The 21,611-nt window shown below is 38.4% G+C and overlaps 1 protein-coding gene across 20 annotated transcripts in view; it reads right to left on the reverse strand.

Moving 5' to 3' along the window:
* LOC114342206 (twitchin) overlaps positions 1–21,611 on the reverse strand; it is a 159,817-nt gene that overhangs the window by 65,989 nt on the left and 72,217 nt on the right. For 8 of the 20 annotated variants that reach the window (XM_050663413.1, XM_050663417.1, XM_050663414.1 and 5 more), the window contains 5 exons: positions 20,866–20,901; positions 20,410–20,544; positions 8,092–8,265; positions 7,710–7,958; positions 7,532–7,576 (listed from right to left, as the gene is read on the reverse strand). The exons of 3 other annotated variants lie outside the window; for them this stretch is intronic. In XM_050663413.1, the coding sequence (XP_050519370.1) occupies positions 7,532–7,576; positions 7,710–7,958; positions 8,092–8,265; positions 20,410–20,544; positions 20,866–20,901 (639 nt within the window). The remainder of the gene's footprint in view (positions 1–7,531; positions 7,577–7,709; positions 7,959–8,091; positions 8,266–20,409; positions 20,545–20,865; positions 20,902–21,611) is intronic. 9 more of the 20 variants (XM_050663424.1, XM_050663425.1, XM_050663410.1 and 6 more) reach the window with 3 other exon arrangements.

Raw genomic sequence — 21,611 nt, forward strand, 5'->3', positions numbered from 1 at the left:
ATTGACGCTAGCAGTAGCAGTAGCGGTAAAATTACGGCAACATCACAGCTTTAAAACCTTGGCTCCACGAGAACGACAATTTACAACATGCATAGCGCCGCATCTTGGTTTGTAGTGGCTCCATGCAGGGTCGGCGATAACGGGCCTGCGATGGATGCACTGAAGGCGGGCGCTTCTATTTGAGGGGCTCCAAAATGTGCTTTATTCTGTATACATGTTAAACAAAATATTGTACTAATTAAAAAAACCGAAGGGCGTCTATGCTAATTTTGCAGACGGGACTTCATATCACCCATTTTCATAGGTCCACTGACATCTTCTACGGTCTTTCGCTTCAAGGAGTTACTTAACATTTGAAGATTGAGCACATCTTCGTTTAATTCACAATGATTGTGGCATCCATAATTTCCGTCACTACGTTGTCCCCTTGGGTTTTTAAAATTGCTTTACATTTTTCTTTCGTCTGCGCACAACAAATTCAATGCCGTCATTTTTTAAAGATTTGTGAAAACGATATTTGAAGCCATTCAACATAATCAATTGTTTTCCTTTTTCACTAAGAACAACTTTCACAGAATTCATTTTGGCAATCAACTCAAACCGTATCGTATACAGATAGATCGAGCTCTATAGTGTTACCCCCTTACTAACTTATTTATTTTTAGCATATAGGCAAAACGCTCGGACAGGTCGAATTTTAAAATAATCATAGTATATTATAGCATCAATGTTTCGAACTTTACGCGATCCCTCTTCAGGTGACAGGCATAAATTTGATTTTTTTGCTGAAAAGCTTTTGAAATACTGATTACAAACATGTATAATACTTTAATCCTTTTTAAAAGCGTAGGTGCAAAATTTCGATCGAATTCTTTTTAAATGCTTTAATTTTTTTCCAATCCTGAGAAGACTAATAAGTAATTTTGAAAAATTTAAACGCAGAATTAAATATTACAGTATTATCGAGGGTCAAAAGCCCCTAAGAACTTCTATAATGTTTATTTTAATAAGTCACAGGGGTAAAAAAAGAGAAAATATAGTCTGATTTTTAATTTCAAATATATCATTCAAATGAAGCTTCTTGTTTATTCTAAGGACTTTCAGCCCTCCGTATTAATGTAATCTTTCATTCTGTGTTTAAATTTTTCAAAAATACTTATCGGTTTTCTCAGGATTTGAAAAAATTAATGCGTTTAAAAAGACTTCGATAAAAATTTTGCGCCTACGGTCTCAAATAGGATTAAAGTATTATCCATTTTTGTAATCAGTATTTCAAAATCTTTTAAATGAGGTGTCACATGATGTACTTTCCCATTTAAAAAAATCAAAGTTATGCCTGTCACCTGAAGAGAGATCGTGTAAAGTTCGAAAAATTGATGCTATAATATACTATGATTATTTTAAAAATCGACCTGTCCCAGCGTTTTGCTTATGTGCTAAAAATAAATAAGTTAATAAGGGGGGTAATACTTATTCCAGCGCACTGTATGTATTACATTTTATATTTGATTATCATAAATGCATAACCAATAAAATACTTACAAATTAAAAGCTATTAAAAGGTAATTAGAAGGATTACGATGCCCGGGATTCAATTCGACCATCTAAATATTTTGACCCTTCTTAATTTAGATATATTTATGGGACTCAATTTACCTCCACCCCTGTAAATTACTGTAAAAATAGGTCTGGACCTATCCATCTGCGACATAACCTTGACGACGCGTCTTTTACCGATCTTGAGCGATAGTTTACAGCATCGTGGAGCCGCCCAGTATTATCGCTGTTGGTTTCATTCTTCATTTTACTGCTACTGCTAGCGTCAATTTTTCGCCCGTGGAGCCGTAGCCTTATGCACCTGATTCTCGTAGATTCCAACTCCGTCATTCCATCCTCCGCCGTCATTCGGCGATTAAAGAATGATAGTGGAATAAGCAATGTTGCCGATTTTAGCGTTTCCTTCAGTCACCTATATCTAATCGAAAACTAAACGCATTGTATGTACATAAGCTTTATATTTATAGTTATGTTTTCTTATGTCTGAATGAAACATGGAAATTTTAAGACTGCGTATATATACTCGATTCCTGCAAAAAAAGTGATTTGGTTGCTGCTGATTGGCTGGTGCTCTGCAGTAATTCATGCGAGTTGCTGATCGACACAAGAGTTGACCACATAATGCATTAGTCTCAGTGCAATCGCACAGCTTCAATTCCGTGACTTAAAATAAACTTTAGAGTGGATGACTCCGCAAAAGCTACACTGAAACACATTAAAGAAGCTTCGACCCTTACGGATAGTATATATTCATGACACTGGAGTACCTTGTACATCTTTATACAGTTTGAACTATGTAAATATGGGTGATAGCATGAATCATAAATAACAAACCAAATTCTAACACTAATACGTCAGTTAATAAGTTCCAGGACTAACCATGAGATTGCGACTCTGATTAATTTTACATTCGACATTTCGGTAGTCCTAACCGTCAAAAGCATAATGTCAAAATGTTCATGTCATTCGGATTATTATTTATACAGTGTTTGAAGTGATGCTACTTTTGTGATCTTTATAAACAATGGATTCGTATACCGTTTCATCGATTAGAACCATTAAACTAACGATGGTTAGCTGAATTCAAACGCGGTCGTATCGACATCAATGATGCTGAGTGCTCCGGAAGGCCAAATGATGCAGTTATTTCCAAAGACATCGAAAAAATGCTAAAAATTCATATGGAAAACCGCAAAGTGAAGTTTCAAGAGATATCTGACACTCTAACATGAACATCTGGATATAAGAAAGCTGTTTTCCAAATGTTTGCCACGTTTTCTCACACCAGAACAAAAACAACAACGAATTGATGAATCTTAGCGCTGTTTGGACAAGTTTAATTGAAATAAGTCGGAGATTTTGCGTCGGTATGTCACAACGGATGAAATATGGATCCATCACTTCACTGCTGAAGAATAGTAGCCGGAGAAGGCCGCTCAAAGCGGCAAAAGACGCAAAAATCCGCCAGAAGGGTTATGGCCTTTGCATTTTGTGATTCGGCAAAGGACGCTGTTTGAACATTGTGGGGGATTATGGCTTGGGAAACAGAAACGAACGTGGAGATCGACTTGTCCAGTTCTGTCAAGAACACGATTTCATTATATCGAATACTCACTTTAAACTACCACCGAGAAGACTCTACACCTGGAAGTCAAATGCAGAATCAGAGGACAAAATTATTAGGAACCAAATCGACTTCATTCTAATAAAAAATCGATTTAGAAACTGCATCAAATCAGTTAAAACTTATCCAGGTGCTGACATTGGGTCTGATCACAATCCCATAGTAGCTGCAACCCGATTAAAATTAAAAAAGGTGATCAAAAAGAAGTCTCGCAAAAATATTGATACAGCCCAATTACAAGACGAGAAAGTTAAGGAATCAGTTCAAAGACAACTGAACGAAAATTTAATTTGGAAAAATATTGGTGAAAATGTCGATGAGGGCTTAAATAAAATCGTAACAACAGTAAAAGAAATCTGCGTGAGAAATTTACAAGGCAGGCCAAAACTAAAAAGCAGGCTTGGATGACATATGACATATTTGATTTGATGGAACAACGGCGACTAGCGAAAAACAACGAAACACTTTATAACAGCATACAAAAAGAAATTCGACGCAAAATACGAGAAGCAAAGAGTCAAAATCTAGCCAAACAGTGCCATGACATTGAAGAACCTGAAAACAGATACGACACGTTTAACATGTATAAAAAAGTGAAAGAAGCGGCTGGTATCTTCAATAAGAAACAAACTACATTGCTACAGGATGAACATGGTAAGGTAATATTTGAAGTAGAGGACAAACTTAAAGAATGGGAAAATTACGTCACGAACCTATTCGAAGACGATAGGAGTAGTTCACCTCCCGATATTACTAACTGCGACGGACCCCTAATAACACGCTCTGAGGTTATAAAAGCCATACAATCATCAAAAAATGGGAGAGCGACTGGTCCTGATGAAATTCCAACTGAAATATACAAGCTTATAAATGATAGCAATGTTTTAGAGGCTATAACTTCGTTTTTCAATACCATTTATACCAGCGGTCAACTACCTAATGCTTGGTCTAATTCACTGTTTATAGCTCTACTTAAGAAAACAACAGCAAAAACCTGTGCTAATTATAGAACCATCAGTTTGTTAAACCACTTATTGAAAATTTTTCTGAAGGTAATACATGGTCCTATCTACAATAAATGCGAGGAATACCTGGATAGCACACAGTTTGGTTTCCGTAACGGGTTTGGAACGAGAGAGGCACTGTTTGGAATGAACGTACTTGCTCAAAGATGTCGAGATATATCTGTAGACATATACTGCTGTTTTATTGACTTCCAAAAGGCATTTGATCGTGTTAAGCACTCTATATTGATCGAAGCTCTAAAAGACATTGGCTTGGACGGCAGAGATGTTCGAATAATTGCAAATTTATATTGGAATCAAACACCATCAGTTTTAGTAGATGGTGTGAAATCACAGGCTCTTTAATATTAAAAGAGGAGTACGGCAGGGATGCCTCTTGTCACCCCTGCTTTTCAACGTTTACTCCGAAAGAATTTTCAGAAAAGCACTTTCTGAAAAACAAGAAGGAATACTTATGAACGGTGAAGTCATCAATAATTTGCGATATGCGGACGATACAGTACTCCTAGCTTCTAGTCAAGAAGATCTGCAAACACTACTTGATAGTGTCGTTGAGAGTTGTAGGGAGACAGGTCTGGATCTGAACATACGGAAAACCAAAATACTCGCAATAAGTAAACAACAGCATATAAAACAGTCTATATATGTAAATAATACCAAAATTGAGCAAGTTGATAAAATCGTTTACCTTGGACAGCAATTAAATTGTAACGCAGAAAGTCACGGCGAAATTAGATCTAGGATAGGGCAGGCTAGAGCAGCTTTTAGAAGGATGTCCAAGGTGTTATGTAACAGAGACCTAAAATTGGCATTGAGGATCCGCCTACTTCGCTGCTACGTGTTCTCGGTCTTACTTTATGGTGTCGAGTCCTGGACTGTGAATAAAATCGATCTAAATCGCCTTGAGGCTTTCGAAATGTGGTGCTATAGAAGAATTTTAAAAGTTTCCTGGGTGGAGAAGATTCGAAACTCCACAATACTAGAACGTCTCAGCAAGACTACTGAGATCATAAAAAGCATCAAGCAGAGAAAGCTGGAGTATTTCGGACATGTAATGAGAGGTCCCAAATATAGGTTGCTACAAAATATCATGCAAGGAAAAATAGCAGGCAAACGCAGTCCAGGACGAAGAAGAACCTCATGGTTGAAGAGCTTGCGAGATTGGTATGGTGTTGATACAAGCATGCTATTTAGGGTGGCAGTGAATAAAATTAAGATAGCTATGATGGTAACCAACGTTCTGAAAGGACATGGTACATGAAGAAGAAGATTTTGTGATTCACAAGTAATTATTTTCATTGAATATTTGAAACATCGAGAAACAATTAACAGCGACTATATTGATCTACTTCTTGTCTGCCAGACAAGACTGCAACTTCTTTTGCAACTTATAGACAAGAAGTTGCAAAATTGAAATGGAGATTTGTCGGACATAATATAAGACAAAAAGAAGACAGATGGAACAAAATTCTTATAAATTGGAGACCGTGGGAATATAAACGAAGCAGAGGAAGGCCACAAATGAGATGGGCAGATGATGTCAAGAAGCACGTGGGCTTTAGGTGGATAACTGTAGCGACGGACAGAGAAGAATGGAAAAGGATTGGGGAGGATGTCCAAAGATGGACCGAAGAAGGCTAATTAGATAGATACAGACTATATTGGTTAATTGGACCTCAATCCAAATTGGAGACCAAAATCGCAAAGAAAAGACCTCATTTGTTAAAAAAAATTGTTGTTTCACCAAGACAATGCACCGTGTCACAAGTCGAAGCCAATAATGACAAAAATGCACGAGTTGGGATTTGTATTGATTTGGCACCCAACGTGTAGTCCAGATTTGGCCCCCAGCGATTACCACCAAGGCAAAGATAAATCTTTGTACAAGGGCGGCATCTAAAAATTAGAAAAGCTTTGGAATTAATGTATCGTCGCTAAAGAAGATTATTTTGATGAATAACGAATAATTTTTGCAAAAAAATATTGTTTTACTAGTTAGGCACTGGATTTAATCATTGACCGATTATGTTGAGAAGACAAAAAATTAATGTGTTACTTAATAATAATGAATGAAAATGATTGCCATAGTGACAACAACTAGAATAACAATACAATAACAATAACAGTGACAATAACTTGAATAACGGGATGAAGACGACAGCGGGTCCAAAAAGATGCATCAAGAATGACCGAGGGATGTTTTCAACAAGAATGGAGACGAGCCATAGACATTCCAGTTTACGTCAGCAGAAGAAGCAGTTTTAACGAAAATAATTGTTGAAAAATTCGAAAATGTTTCTCAAACGATTGAAGAGACTTCTGAAAATATTTCTAGAAGATTCGATGAGACTTGCAGTAGTGTTAGATCCTGTAGCGAAAAAAGAATCACATAGAGACGACACATCATTATGAGATTCCAACTGACACCATTTGATGGGAAGAAAAGGTTGTTTCCTTGACTGCTGCTTTATGAGGTGATACTGCGGATATCCTAAGATCGATTCCTAAGGGTCGAGAAAAATGTTACCAGATCTTGTTCATTTGACTAGAAAAACGCTATGGAGATGCCCATTTACAACAAGTCTTCAAAGCATAACCAAGAAGTAAAATTCAACGACCAAGTGAGAATTTGCAAGAATTTAAAGCGGATGCTGCTCGTATAATGTAGTTGACTTATCAGGAGTCACTAGGTAACATTTTGGAAGAAATTGCTGTAGATACCTTCGTCAGTGAGTTGAGAGACAGTGAACTACAGAAAACTTTACAAATCAGAGCCTTAATCAATTTAAGTAATCTTAAAAATAAAATATAGATAATATATATTTTTTAAGGAAGTGGTTCAATGGTCTATCTTAATGGCTTATTCCTTTGGGTGTGAAAGACATGAAATATTGTAATAGTACTATTCAAAATAACGTTATTGTTGAGTAACTTATTAATATTTTGCCTTCTAACCTTAACGTTATAATTTGGCTAATTGATTAGGATTCATTCGGTAAATAATATAACCGAATAAAATTATATAAACATGCAAGATATGAAAATAATACTACGAATATAATAGAATTAGATTCTTCAGTTGAGACCGAAAAAAAAAAGAAAACCATGTGAACACAAAAGGAAAACCATGGATAAAGGTACAATATATCTAGAAGTAATATAAACAAAAAAGGATTGATTTAAACGAGCTAAATTGATATATCTTTAGCAGCTGTTGCAGAGTCATCAGAAAAAGCTGAAAATATTCTTTGCACTTCCACATGAGATGTAAATCATAGATTAAATAAGGCGCAGGCGTACGTTGTAGGTTATATCTGGTGGTTACCTTTTTGTCTTCTAAAACCTCTCCTGGACGAAGTTTCCTACGTTCCTAAGACATAAAAGTTAAAACATAAATACATAAGAGAGACGATTTCCACATCTATCGGGACAGGAACAGATACAGCTACAGAATCAATGGAAAAGAAATTGTTAAAACATGTAAAAGTATTATTATTCATTACCTCATCGGAGATGATAAGACTGGCACGTCTGCCCATGGCTTCTGGAGGAATAAGAGATCCTCTACGACTTCCTGGACCTGAGCCAGGCTCGAGAGATTTCTTTCTGGGTTCGGGAGTTTTTTCCCTACTCACTTCGATTTTGGGTGCATCTGGAGTCTTAATTTGAGGAAGGCTAGGTCTAGGTTGTTCAGATATAGCTGACTGAGAAGGAGCTTTTTCTTTTCCTTCGACTGAGATAGATGGTCTTTCCTAAACGAAAGTAGCTGTCTAGAATTATATTTTTCGAAAAAGTTACAGCCAAGCGTGTTTTTAAGCTCTTTTATTGTATATTACAATTTAATATTTGCAAAGCAAAGCTAAGGAAGAAGACGGTCAAAATTACCTTAGAGAATTTACTCTTTTCTCTACCAGCATATTCTGGAGCATCATGTTTTTCGAATTTCTCTAACACTGGTCTGTCGTAATCAGGGATATTTTCCCAAGCATTAATATCATAATCTTCTTTTTTGGCAGAAGATTTTTTGACTGTTGTCTTTTTCTCTTCAACTGCTCCTTTCTAATAAACATCACAGAAAGATTAATTTGTTTGGATACGACAATATAATGTGGTGATTAGTACAGAAAATAGAATAGTGGAAGAATGAATAGAATGTAGTAAAGATTATATAGACACATAAATAAGCGATAGAGTAAGATAAATAAAAATAGCTCTTACATTTAAATATTTGACAGGGTGACACATATATAACATTCTTAGTTAACAGCATTTTTCATCAAATAACTTCTGTAGATAATTATTGGAAAAATTAGTTATACAGTAATATAGCTGATGATATAGAAGATAAAGATCATGTAAGTAATAATGAAGAGATACAAATATAGTAAAGAGAAAAAATATAATCAGGAGAAAAGAAAGATATATTTTCGGTTAGTTACAATAACATCAACTTTAGACCGGTCTAGTTAGACTCAAAAATAGGAGTGAGATTACAATAATTACCATCAAACTGAAAATTGGCAGGATTGTTCAAAATACCATCATAAATGAAATCTAAAAAGTCCTCATAAATCAGTCACCAGATAAAAAGTCACCAAATATGGTTTTTAGCAATTTTCAGGGAAACGGTAAGTTTTATCATAAAATTAGTTCTAACAAAAAATGTAGATTAGATAATTATCTATAAAAAATATTTTAATACTTTTTTTCGTTAGACCCACCGTTTTTGAGATACAACGATTCAAAAAGTTGAAAGAGTTCTAATCGTCATAATATGTATTAGTACACCACGTATATACATACAGCTGTAATACAAGTAAACATAATATTCTATCGTCAACTTAACTTATATTACACATAATAATATAAAATATTATAAATATGATAATGTTTCTACTATACAGCTTGCGGTCTACCGAGGGATGCAATGTATAAGTTGTATTATATTACAGTGCCAACAAAAAAATCTTCACAAAGTGAATTTAACGCGAAAATAATAAGAATTATTATTTTAATTTTACGGCTTATTCTCAACAGAAATAGTAAATTGATATGACAAAGTATTAACTTATAATAATTTTTCTTACTTATACGTATACGTCATATTCAATTTGGTTAGATGGGTTTTGTCGGAATAAACACGTTCTATCGATACGTCGGCTAATCTAATAACCCTACCTATTCTTTTCTTAGAAGGGTTTAAACATAATAATGAAAGCCAACTTTCTAGGCAAAATTTTTATTGCTAAGTACTAATAGACATTTCAATATACAATAAACTTTATTTAAATTTAGTTTGTTTACTATTATGCACATTACACCTTTATCTTCCTGGGGAGCGTTCAAGTATTACTTACCACGATTTTTGAAGATTTTTGACTCCTCCCCCCCTACGTAACACACTCAAATGGGCGTTTTACTATTGTGTAACGCAATTTTAGAAGATTTTTGACCCCCCTCCCCAACCTGCTTTACGTAATACTTGAACGGCTCCCTGTGTGGGAAATCCTTCAGTTAGATGACACCCTCGAGGTATTAATTAGTCTTGAGTACTACTCCGGAGTGAAAATACGTGTTAAACCTATATTACTTGAATGTGCTGAAGTTTAAAAAAACTAATTCAACTCCACAAGAAGTTATTTCCAACGGAATTAGCTTTCTTCTCTTTATGTATGTATCGCCTAAAAAAACTACGTGCTAAGAAAAGTTTCGATATGCACGTTTCTTTAAAAATACTCGAAATAAAAAACAAGTGCAATTATCTTGTCTTCCTCCAACCTCAGCGGCTGCTCATCAACATCTTTTTCGGGTATATTACCAAGTTCAAGTTTGGCTTGGTTATCAGCTAGATCCAAAAGACTGGGGATGGAAATTAGTCGACAGTTCATTAGAACCAATTCAAACTTTACTCCCACCTGCGCCGGAAAAACTCCTGAACACAATTTTTTGCAACTGTAAAAAGGGATGTAGCGCTAAATGTGGTTGCAAAAAAGTTGGAGTGTTTTGTTCGGTAGCATGCACTAATTGTCAAAACCGGTTGTGCTCCAATGTTGAATCACCAACAATTGAGGATTCATTTGATTCTATCGAGGAGCCATGCGATGTGTCATTATTGGGGCAATTTACTTGCACCCAGGATGAACAAGAAGAAGAAGAACAAAAAGAATAAGAAGAAGAAGAACTAGAAGATGAGGAAGAAGAAGAAGAACAAGGAGAAGAGGAAGCAGAAGTATTAGAAAATTATGAACCAGCTGGATAAATTTCCCTTTTTTTTAATTTATACCGCTTTTTATAACTTTTATCATTTCACTGGTCAACATGGAAAAATGAACAGACACTCTGATGGGTGTTCTTAACTAATTTTGTGTCGCTGAACTCGAATATGACCTCCGTTTTTTTCCATCACCCTCCATTTTTCCGCTCCCCCCTATTCTTGCCAAAATAGTGGTGAAATAGGTAAATTTCGTTTAATTTGCTCATTTCGCCGCGATAAATGCCAACTTATAGATTAAAACTACAATAAAATAATGATTAAGATTATGCCCAACGATAAACATAATTGGGGATCAGAGGGGGCGAACAAAGGGGAAGAAAGGGGTATTTTTCTGAAAAAAACGTAAGAAATCAGCATTTTTCAGTATTTTTTTTGGAAAAAAAAGCGACATTACAGGCCTTTTGCCATTTTTTACACCTTCCCACTACCCCTTTGCACCTTCCTATCTCTCTTTTTCACCCCCCCCCTTCTCTCTTTTACACTACTTGAATTCGCAAGCAAGCACCTGTCAGTCATTCTCGTCCCGGACGTCGAAGAGTAAGGTCACTGCGTGCACACCCCACTCTTACCGACGAACAGCGAGAAGCCTGAGAGCACCAAGTGCTGAAGAAGCGGCGCACGGTTAGCCCTAAGCTATTAGTTTGGAACCAGCGTGAAAAACCAACGACGCTTGGCCGTGTAAACCAAAAAGGTAGACGGATTACTGGGTTTCAGAGGAATACTCTGGCCCTGAGCTCGAGCGAGTTCGCTCGCCCCGAACTCTACCTAGTGTTCACATACGGTTACAAGAACAAGTGCGAGTAAGGGGGCCAAACTAACTGCGATAAAGGCTTTCAACGAGGGACCCACCAGCAGCAGGGTAAACTGCACCCATCAGGTAATTATAGTCACTGTCTTACGCCGGAAAAGCACGGAGGGGTGGACAAGCCACCTTTATCCCTGGGGTTTACCCCCCAGAACACCTTGAGGCTGAGGTGCCCTCCGATCGCTCGACTTGCATCCTCACCCATTTGTAATGCCTTCTTCTGTAAGGTCAGTCAGCTCCACCCGGTCGCTTCGTCCTCGGACGACGACCTCGACAAGCGTTGCCACCACCACCACCACCACTACAGCCACCACTACTGCCAACCAGTTCTCTTCCTTACATCAGGAAGGCACTGTACCCCCAGCCAGAGGTTACAACCGGCTCACGGCGGAGCTAGACCTCGAGACGCTTAGCGCGGAGATGGAAATCGTCCGCAACAAGTATCGCGAGGCCTACCTTCGCATCGAGCAGGACGACGCCTCCAACCCCCTTCTGCAGCGATATGCTAATGATTTTCCGCCTCTAAGAACACCAGCACAGGCTGGTCCTCAGCGACAGAGCGCTCGGAATATTCACGGTGCCATACCCAAAGTCCCAACTCAACCGTCTAAGCAAGCACCCAAACAACCGAAACAACAATCTTCTCAACAGCAACCCTCTTCTCAACCACAAGCAACCATCAGCACTGAAAACAACCCTGAACCAAACGATTTCGTCTTCCAAAGAAGACAAATAAGACAAATGTCTTACGCCAATGCCGCAGCCAATCCACGCCCCAAAACCCAAGCCAGAAATCAAAACGTCATCAACGCCATAAACGATCCCACACTGTCCGAATATCTAATCAAAGATCTCCCAAAAGATCTTTGTAACAAACGTACCTTCTTTCGGCAAATAAATGCCACCACTCTTTTGTCCAACAAAATTCACTCTTGCAAAGTCCTCTCACATGGAATCGCACATCTTCGACTTTTTAATCCTATAAATGCAGGGGATATCGAGAAAGCAATCCACACAGCAACTGGCCAAACCATGGTTACGGTCCATAGCCGTAGCAGAAATGCAAACACTTCCGCAAAAGAGCCCACCTATCTCCTCTGCATAACTGGAATCGACGTGGATTACTCCGAGCAGGAGGTCACCGACTTGCTCACAGAACAGCAATTCCCAGTCGAAAGACTGTGGAGAGTCAAATCCTATAAAACAGGCAAGGACTCCAAAGTGATCAAGGTGGTGACCAAATCCTTGGAAAAATTCACGTCAGCACTGAGCCGAGGCATAACTCTAGATGGCGAGATCTATAATGCCGAACTCCCTCATGGCTCCGACCCTACAATACCCACTCCAAAATATTGCAGCAAATGCTGCATCAACGGACATTCCATCGACGAATGCCCACAAAAAGCATTCGTCTGCCCCCACTGCGGCGGCAACCATAAATCCAGCGCCTGCACCAAACAGCAGGAACCAAAATGCCCGAATTGCGGCGGTGACCACCCCGCATATTCCAACAAGTGTCCTCAAAGACACACCATCCCCTCCGCCCAACATGAAATTCAGCCACTTACGATCGAAAGATCATTCCCCCCTTTCGAACTCCCTACAGAAACAAAAAACATCTTGTCTATTCAGACCGCTCTGTTGCTTAACTTGTTGCCTGAACTTCGTGAGCATATCGCTGCAATCACGGCTAATCTGATTAGCCAAGTCTACGACCACTCGACAGTGGTCCACGGGTACGGGAGCAATGTCACGGTGACATTCCGCTCCAACCACTAAACACCCTCCCTTTATGGATTTCACCCTAGGCACAGTCAACTGTCAGGGTCTCTCCAAAAAGAGACCCCTCATCAAGAATATCCTGTCGAAGCATAACATCCAGATCCTCGCACTCACAGATACTCTGTCGAAAAACGATCCACACTTCGCAGGATATTCGATCATCCATCGAAGCCGCTGTCAGGTTTCACGTGGGAATGGTATTCTCGTGAAACACGGAATACCGCACAACACACACACATTCCCACAAAATTTTCGTCCACCTGATGTGGACTTCCTGGCAATTGACGTGCACATCCCCAACAACGAAACCCTCACGATAGTCTCTTACTACAAACACCCGGGTCAACCACTCAACAGGCATTTGCTAGAGTACTTTTCGAGGCTCGGCAAGGCTGTGTTGATGGGTGACCTAAATTGTAGACATACACAGTTTGGTGATCACCATCAAAACCCAGAAGGCATCCGCCTCACGGATTATCTACTAGACCTTCCCATTTCAAGAATCACCAACACTGAATTCACGTTTTTGAACGCCAATGGGGCCTCTATTATCGACCACATCCTAGTTACTAGTAACATTCTGGATCGGTTCGGGGATAGATGCCACATAGGCGATTCGATAACGTCAGACCACGTACCTCTTCTTGTCGACACCGACATTCTCACTCCAAAACAACCAAACCCTCCAAGATCTATAAGAGACTATCGTCACGCTAACTGGACTGAATTCCAAAACTTCATCACACAAAATCTCCCAATGTTAGGCGAACTCGATACTAACGATAGTATCGACACCAGTGCAACCAATATCGAGAACCTCATCACTGAGGCGATCACGCACGCAATTCCACTCAAACAAATAACTTATACATCACCGGCACTTCCACAATACATCATTGCCAAAATTCAACAAAAACGACGTCTTCTACGTCAATACAAGGCCAACAGAAACCCACTAATCAAAACAGAGTACAACCGAATCTGTGCCAGGATAAAGAGGGAGATATCTGTCCTAACGGCTCGCCGGTGGGAAGAGACTACCTCAAAACTGGACTACAGAGACGGAGGTAAATTCTGGCAAAAATTCAAAGTCCTAACAAAACAAAAATTATCTCAACCATCTCATCTGTTGGTCAACAATCACATAGTCAATTCCCCAGAAGGGAAAGCCGAAGCATTCAAAAATTCGCTTCAAAACAATTTTCAAACGCCAGATAACCCGAACTTTGATCGCATATTTAAATTCAACACAGAATACATTGTAAATGTTACTCTCAACCACCACATTCCAGTCTATGATCCTATCATGGACCCCCTCACAGACAGGGAAACGGAGAGCTTTTGCCAAATCGGCAAAAACAGCGCTCCCGGACCTGATGGCATCAACCGAAGGTGCCTCAAAAAACTTCCAGAGAGTATCATCCCTCTTCTAACTAAAATATTCAATGCATGTCTCAAAAACAGCCATTTTCCTACTCCTTGGAAAGTGGCCAACACCATCACGCTTTTGAAAAAAGGCAAACCCCCAACCGACGTAGAATCCTACAGACCAATTTCATTAATCAATACTCTGGGAAAAGTTCTTGAGCTAATCCTAAAGGAGAGGCTCAATAACTTTCTCGAAAACCACAATATCATACCAAAATTCCAATATGGATTCCAGTCAGGTAAATCTACCAAACATGCATTAATAGATTTCACTACCAAAGTCACTCAAACCATCAACGATGGTTCTATCGCCATAGCCACATTTCTGGATGTGCAGAAGGCTTTCGACCAGGTCTGGCACGACGGGCTTGTTCGGAAACTTCTGGACATCGGGCTTCCATTGCAATTTACCAAAATTGTACACTCCTACCTCCACAACCGTACTGTCAGAGTGAAAATATGCGATCAAAAGTCCACCCCCTTCACTCCACAAGCTGGAGTTCCCCAGGGTTCAGTCCTAGCGCCGCTGTTGTACATCATCTACAACAGCGACATCACTAACCAAAATATCCCAGGTACTCGGCTGTTTCTCTATGCAGACGACACGACTCTGCTCTCAACTACCTCTCGATACAACCCAAGACTCCTCTTCAGAAGAGCACAGGCTCTGTTGGACGGTGTCGGCGAATGGTGTTGTAAGTGGAGAGTCACGCTCAACGCGAACAAAACAACAACAATTGTGTTTCGCGCCCCTACTGTGTCAAATAGAATCATTCGCAATGAAGACGACCAATATCCTCTGAGTTTGTTGGGAGAAAGGCTTGTTGTTAGCCCGACTGTGAACTATTTGGGAGTACTGTTTACCAGGACTCTCAACTGGGACGCAGATCTAAAGGCAACTTTAGATAGGGTAAGGAACAGGGCCAGACTTCTCAACGCTCTCTCGGGAAAAATTGGCAAGACACACAAGAAGACTCTCATTCACACTTACAAGACCTTTATTCGACCAGTCATGGAGTACAAATCATGTATCTACTCTCTTTGCTCAAGACAAAAACAAGAGAGGTTGTTGAGGACGGAGCGCAGAGTCTTGCGTAGATGTAACTATGAGCACTGGCGATATCCCTCAAACGAAATCCATAACATCTCGAACATCCCCAAAATCACCGAGAGAATAAACTCTCTGAACAGGAACTTCACAATCAAAGTAATCAACGGCCCCCCTTCCGACACACAAGAATCTCTCAAATGTTCCTGTTCATCTTCCGGCCACGTACTCTACCGAAAGCCCAAACGCAAAAAGATTCACGTACCGTCCGCTCTAATGCAAACATGCATTGACGAACTCCCGGTAGAGTACGAAAACATCCTTGAGGCTACCCCGTTAGCCTTCCGTACCCACCTCTAACATTTCCTCTTCCTTACCCCGAACAGGGAGAAGTTGGTTTTTTGCGGTTTCCCAACTTCATTGCACAATTATACCTGTTCGTCCCAAGAAAATAGCCGCAACTATTTTCTCCACTCGAACGCTCACTGTCCACGCTGCGCTCAAAGCCACCTCCTGACCGCCGACGAGGGACGCAGGTTCGCCTGTCGTTGTACAATGGTTTCTAGGGAGCTTGGTCGAAAGCAAAGCACGGACAGTACACGTAAATGTCTATGGAACCAACAACAATCCATCAAACTTTCTTCTCTGTTGACTTCTGGCCTTCTGGACAACACCGTCTGGCATAACCCAGGATCCAAGAACACCAGGACACGGCGCTTGCCCCGGTGTGGTTTTCGGACTGTTTGCTTTGCTGCCAACACAATACATTCACCTCAAACCCTGAAGAGGACAAAATCCTAAACGGGGAAGCACATTGAACGCATTTCTTCTAAACATTATCTAGACAAGCAAATCAAACAATGTGGCATGGCACCTGTCAGTTGCAGTGAGCGTGTTGTTCGAGACAGACTGTCTCGAAGTTTTTAAAAATGAGGTGTTTGCGTTTAGCACACGTGTTTTTTTTCTGTGCTTCAAGTACATTTCTTTGTAAAGTTTTTGGAGTTACAATGCCGCGTTTTTGTAAGAATGATGTGAATTCTTTCTGTTATATTTGTGGAGAAGTAACTTTTAAGAATCAAAGGAGACCTTTAAATAAGATGGTTCGAAAAGCTTATGAGCATTATTTCGGTTGCAGAGTCGGGGATCAAGACAAGCCATGGGCCCCAAAATTATGTTGCAATAGTTGTTACACTAATTTAAGTTCGTGGTTACGTGGGAAATCACGTCCGATGTCCTTCGCTGTACCAATGGTCTGGCGTGAGCCCACTTCTCATGCCGAGGACTGTTATTTTTGTATGACGAAAATATCTGGATTTTCGCGAAAATCGAAACGTACCATCACTTATCCGAATATCCCTTCGGCAATTAGACCCGTGGAACATAGTAATATGCTGCCTGTTCCCATACCACCCGTAAACTACACCCTAGATGATGAAGAATCAGCAACTGAACAGAATGCGTCACCACTGGAAGAGGAGACCTCACATGGGAGCCAAGATGGAGACTACACGCCTAACGGTTCGAACGAACCACAACTTTTTACTCAGGAGGAATTGAACGACTTAGTTCGCGATTTAGACCTGCCTAAAATAAAAGCTGAGCTTCTTGGTTCACGACTTCAGCAGAAAAATCTCCTGCAGAAAGATGTCAATATTACGTTTTTCAGAAAAAGAAATTCCGCCTTCATTCCTTTTTTCTCGCGAGATGATGATGATGAAGATTTAATTGGCTGTAACAACATTGCAGGACTAATGACTGAGCTAAAAATACCATACGTATCTGAAAACTGGAGACTTTTCATTGATTCCTCAAAAACTAGTTTAAAAGCGGTTTTACTTAATAATGGAAATGATCTACCATCGGTCCCAGTTGCCTATGCAACCAGTATGAAGGAAACATATGACAATCTAAGAAAAATTTTGGAAAAAATTAGTTACGATCATCATCAATGGAATGTTTGTGCTGACCTCAAAGTAGTGGCAATATTAACTGGATTGCAAGCTGGATACACTAAATTTTGTTGCTTTCTTTGTGAATGGGACAATCGTGCTAAAGATCAACATTATGTGCGAAAAGACTAGCCCTTGCGCTTGAATGATATTCCCGGTTGTAAAAACATCGCTTTTGGTGCCTTAGTAGACAAAAAAAAATCATTATACCTCCATTTCACATTAAGATGGGCCTTTTTAAACAATTCGTTAAGGCTCTAAATAGGGATGGTAAAGGATTCTTATACCTGAAGCAAAAATTTCCGCATATAAGTGATGCCAAAATCAAAGAAGGCGTATTTGTGGGACCCCAGATTAAACAGTTATTTGATGACGATGCTTTCTCCAACAGTTTGTCAAGAAAAGAGAAAAGAGCCTGGGAATCTTTTGTTTTTGTTTGTCACAATTTTCTTGGAAACAAAAGGTCAGATGACTATCAACAACGAATTGATGAGCTACTTAAATCTTACAAGGCTTTAGGTTGCAATATGTCATTGAAAGTCCATTTTCTCCACTCCCACCTGAGTTTTTTCCCGGAAAATTGTGGAGCCGTTTCGGACGAGCATGGTGAAAGATTTCATCAGCAGATTGCCCAAATGGAGAAGAGATACGCTGGAAAATGGAACCCTAGTATGTTGGCGGACTACTGTTGGACTCAAATTCGAGAAACACCGGAGGACGCTTACAAAAGGAGAAAAATTTCCAAGTAGATGCAGGTATGTTTTTTTTTTCAGACTTTTTGATTGCTTAGCCTTATGATTAATTTCAATACTTTTTCTCCCCCTCCACCTTGTCTAATCATATTTTTGTCATAATTCTCAGATACAATCAAAACCACATAAGAGTTTGTTTCAAATAAATAGGTAACTTCTTTTTTTTTTGTACATCCATATTTATGTTTTTTTTTCTTGTTGAAGAACGAGGGGGCTTTAAGGGGGGGAGGGTGAAAAAGAGAGATATGATGATGCAAGGCGGTTCAAGGGGGGTATTGTGAAGGTGTCAAAATTGCAAAAGGCCTGTAATGTCGCTTTTTTTCCAAAAAAAAATACTGAAAAATGCTGATTTTTTACGTTTTTTTTCAGAAAAATACCCCTTTCTTCCCCCTTTTTCGCCCCCTCGGATCCCCAATTATGTTTGTCGTTGGGCATAATCTTAATCATTATTTTACTGTAATTTTAATCTATAAGTTGGCATTTATCGCGGCGAAATGAGCAAATTAAACGAAATTTACCTATTTCACCGCTATTTTGGCAAGAATAGGGGGGAGCGGAAAAATGGAGGGTGATGGAAAAAAACGGAGGTCATATTCGAGTTCAGCGACCCAAAATTAGTAAAGAACACCCATCAGAGCGTCTGTTCATTTTTTTTCAATTTTTTTTGTTGACCAGTGTTTTTAACCCTTGCCAATATCAATTATTCAATATCTTCAAATTAAACAGAATCATAACAGATACGAGGAATAGGCCTACTGGGGAAACCATGTTAAAACGCGCTAAGTACACTATCTCAAAGGTGGTGTGGAAACGTGTGCGCATATTATGACGATTACAACTTTTTGAATCATTGTATCTCAAAAACGGTGGCTCTTAAGAAAAAAAAGTAATAAGACATTTTTTATAGATAATTATCTAATCTACATTTTTTGTTAAAACTAATTTTATGATAAAACTTACCGTTTCTCTGAAAATCGCTAAAAACTATATTTAGTGACATTTGACCCCGCGTAATTTTTTTTAGCTCGGGTCAGATTTATGAGGACTTTTTAGATTTCATTTATGATGGTATTTTGAACAATCCTGCCAATTTTCAGCTTGATGGAAATTTTTGTAACCTCGGATGTATAAGTTGACCGGAGTACTTAGGAGTACGTAGATATCAGAAATGGACCAGAGAAGTAACAATTTTTCCAAGTAATTCTTTGATACAGGTACTTAACAACTGACTTTAAATAAATTTGGTGATGACAATATGTAATAAACAAAATATACTGAAGAATAAACGTTATAAATACTTTTTTTGCAACTTTAGAAGTGAGATGCAACTCTCAGATCTCTCTCAGCCTTACTTGTTCCAGCAATTCGTTGGTTTGCAAATTTTAGAAACCACGAAGGTGTTACCAGAAAGATGGTCCCAATAAATTATTTTAATTTTATTGAAAGTAAAACTTTCTCTTGTTTTTAGCAGATGTAGCCACGACATCCGTACCATCAGGTTATTTCGTTGTGAATCGATACTGACAGCCCGAATTTTAGCTTGTTCAGAGATAATCATATATGAACTCTCTGATGATAACATAATAAGGTTTGAAACCGGTTAGGGTGCTTATGATGCTCTCTGAACAAACTGAAATATGAGACGGCTCTTGTTTCGTTTTACAACGAAATGATTATTTATTTATTTATTAAAAGGAGTTGCTAAATACCTGTATCAAAGAATGAACGAAAAAGGCTTTTAGTTTGCTCATTTCTCTGGTCTAAAAACATAGACACACAGTTGTTAAATAGAACTAGGCAGAGTACAATAAAAATAAATATAGTTAGTCACCAAAGAAGTAGAAAAAGTAAGAAGAAAAGCAATATATTTTAACATGAAGATACATGATAAAAGTTCAACATTTAACACGTTACGACAAGATAATAAGCTATAGAAAAGTTTCAGTGTTTACATAAAGTAATAGAGTAAGTAAATAAGGAAAGAAGAATTGTTAGTTGTTGAAAAGAAACAATACACAAATATTCATATAGTTTAGGCATTTTTGAAAACGAAGACATTATTTAAGAAGGCGAAGATAATAATTGTTAGCTTGAAGAACATATAACAGAGAGAAAGAGAGAAAGTATTTGCGAGAGGAGAAGAAGAAGATCTCCTTTATTGTTACCTTCAAGTCAACTTCAAGTTTATTCGCCTTTTCAGCTTTTTTACCCTCCGATTGAACTGGTTTCAATTGAATGTTCAAGAACGAACCCTTTTGAGCTTCTTCTTTAGGGGGTATTACCCTTTTAGGTTTTTCCAGCTGAGTGATTAAAATAATTTTGATTATGGTGTAAAGCCAATAATATGTTTTGTGTGTTTTGTGATATTGCGCAAAAGATCTAAGATTTGACTATAGACTTCCATCATTTTTAGTATTAAAAGATTTTTATGTTTTTGACTATGCTTCAACAAGGAGTTAAACGTTTCTTATCTTTTGCAGAATATCAACCTAGAGGGAAAAGGCTTCATGTACAGCGGGACCCAAAGTTAATTAGATGTGGGATATGTTTGTTTCATGTTGATGTACACAGTGGAAAGGTTTTTGTTGTAAGGACATTGTGTAGGGGTACATAAAACTTACCTTTTTAACTTCGGCTACTCCCAGCTTTTCTTCTGACTGAAGTATCACATATACGGACAACACAAATCAACATGAAACAAAATGGATTGTCTTAATATTATTTTCGAAGCTTATTTACAGATAGAGATTCTATGGCAGTTTTCAAAAACTATCGCTTTTTTAATAATGTTTATAATAATAATTTTCTAATAAGGGGGGTATGGTTTAAAAATTTTGAAATTTTCCATTTTTTTATTATTTTAAATGAAAGTACATAACTTCAAGAATACTCTCTGAAAATTTCAGATTGATCGGACCAAAAATAGCGGAAATACAGCATGTTGAATATCCCTACCTTCGACTCGCTTTGCAGTAGCTTCGCGTCAACACGCTTGAGCGTAGTGGGAAACGTTCAACAGCTGTTCCCCTTCTATTTCGTAGATTACTCCGCGATTCAAAAACATATTCCGGTGTGCATCACTTTACGATTTGACAGACAAATAAGAAGACAAAAACTTTAAACACGTTTTTCTCAAAGCTGATCTTTTCAAAGGCGGTGGTAACTCAAAAACTACTTGACCGATCTATCTGAAATTTTGCATAGATCTTCCTTATTAATTTCGTTATGTTTCTAAATCATACCCTCCCCTTAAATGAAGAATATAAAAAATAATTCGGTAGGTTATTATTAGATTTTGAAAACCTTCGTATACAAATATTGATATATCGTGCATATAATTGATAATAGAGCTAAAGTTGAAGAATAG

This window comes from Diabrotica virgifera, chromosome 10 (assembly GCF_917563875.1).
Source record: "Diabrotica virgifera virgifera chromosome 10, PGI_DIABVI_V3a".
NCBI classification, from domain to species: Eukaryota; Metazoa; Arthropoda; class Insecta; order Coleoptera; family Chrysomelidae; genus Diabrotica; species Diabrotica virgifera.